Raw genomic sequence first — 1538 nt, forward strand, 5'->3', positions numbered from 1 at the left:
ACCCCCATTGCCCACCCTTACCAATCTTCCACCTATAAGACAATACACCGAAGTACAAGGGTTTAAAAAAAAAATGAACAATATGGAAATATATTTGCATGATAATACATATATAACCCAGATCAAATTGCTTACCATCTCCAGGAAGAGGTAAGGAAGCCATTTGGTTCTTATAACTTCAGAAAACTTATGTGGAAAATTATTATTATATGTAATTGGTAAAATAAAATATATATATATATTTTTTTGTTATAGCACAACTTATATTTCAAATGAAAAAATTAGTATCATTTACAGTATCTTAAGATAAATCGCTTTTGAATGGGAACTTCCTTTCCAGTACTTTGAGGTCTACAAGATGCATCTAGAAAATTTACTACTGTGGAAAATGAAGACAGCTTAAAACTGAATAAAGGGGGAAGATTTTTTTTTTTTGATTAATTGCTGTAACATTGTCCTTCAGGCGGCTGAGGAAGCTTCATATTTTCTTTAGACATCATTAGACGTCGAAGCTCTTGCAGAACCACTTTGATGCTATATGAATTCTGCCATTTTGCTAGCACGGATATGGCTCTTGGGTCCACCACTCCATTAGAACTATTTACTCCATTCATATTAATTTTTGTTACAAATCTTACAAATGGGGGGGCTTCTGGATATTTAGGTCCACACTCTATTTTAAGGCTGTATATTCGGTTTTCATAAATTGTTCTTGGAGGTCCAATAATCATTCCTGTCCATCTTGTAAGTGTCATATCTTCATCATCTTCAAGACCCCAGCTAACTGTTCCATCTCCTACTCCTTTCTGACCTTCTTCAAGTTCTTCCAACAGCCGGAAATTTCGAGGGACTTTTACTCCCGAGCCCGTGGTCGCCGCCATCTTGCGTCGCTGCCGCTCGGAGTCCGCCCCTTCTTCTCCGTCCGCCCCTCCCTCTTCCCCTTCCCCCCTCCCCCTAAAATATATATTTTTTAAAAGTGAGTGATAGTCATGAAGTTTGATGCTTTTGGAGATTCCTTGACATGTCCTGAATTCATTTCCCCAGTCCCCAAAAAAACCCCAGCAGACATTTATCAACAAGTTAACACATGGCTATTTCAAAAGCCCTTGACAGAGAGGAATCACCAAGCACTATTTCTTTTTCCTCTGATCCCACTGGTAACTGCTAATTTAAATCCTGATTGCTTAGAAGGCAAACAGTGGCTTCCCTCTATGGGGTTCTAGGTGGTACAGTGGATAGAACACTGGGCCTATAGTCAGGAAGATCTGTTAAAATACACTCTTAGACACTTACTGATGATTCTAGGCAACTAATTCAGGTTCCTCAACTCCAGAGTTGTAAAGATAAGTGAAATTTGTAAAGCACTTAGATGCTTAATAAATGCTTGTTTCCTTCTTTCCTCCTAAATGTTCAGTTCTCATCTTTCCAGGTGCAGCCCTGTGTCTTTTATTCTTCCTGTTTTCCTCTCTGTTATCTTTTTTTACCCTCCAAACTCTACCTAACATGTTAGGATTCTCCTGTTTCTTCAGATTATTTTT

At 38.2% G+C, this 1538-nt stretch overlaps 1 protein-coding gene across 1 annotated transcript; it reads right to left on the minus strand.

Annotated features, from left to right (window-relative positions):
- Nucleotides 1–287: 287 nt before the first annotated feature.
- Nucleotides 288–911, minus strand: LOC123231346 (ubiquitin-conjugating enzyme E2 variant 1-like). The gene is made up of 2 exons (XM_044657604.1): nt 712–911; nt 288–585 (listed from the first exon to the last, which is right to left on the minus strand). The coding sequence occupies exons 1-2, from the start codon at nt 879–881 to the stop codon at nt 438–440; spliced, it is 318 nt and encodes a 105-aa protein (XP_044513539.1). The 5' UTR covers nt 882–911; the 3' UTR covers nt 288–437.
- Nucleotides 912–1538: the final 627 nt, after the last annotated feature.

The sequence above is a fragment of the Gracilinanus agilis genome, chromosome 1, assembly GCF_016433145.1.
Source record: "Gracilinanus agilis isolate LMUSP501 chromosome 1, AgileGrace, whole genome shotgun sequence".
NCBI classification, from domain to species: Eukaryota; Metazoa; Chordata; class Mammalia; order Didelphimorphia; family Didelphidae; genus Gracilinanus; species Gracilinanus agilis.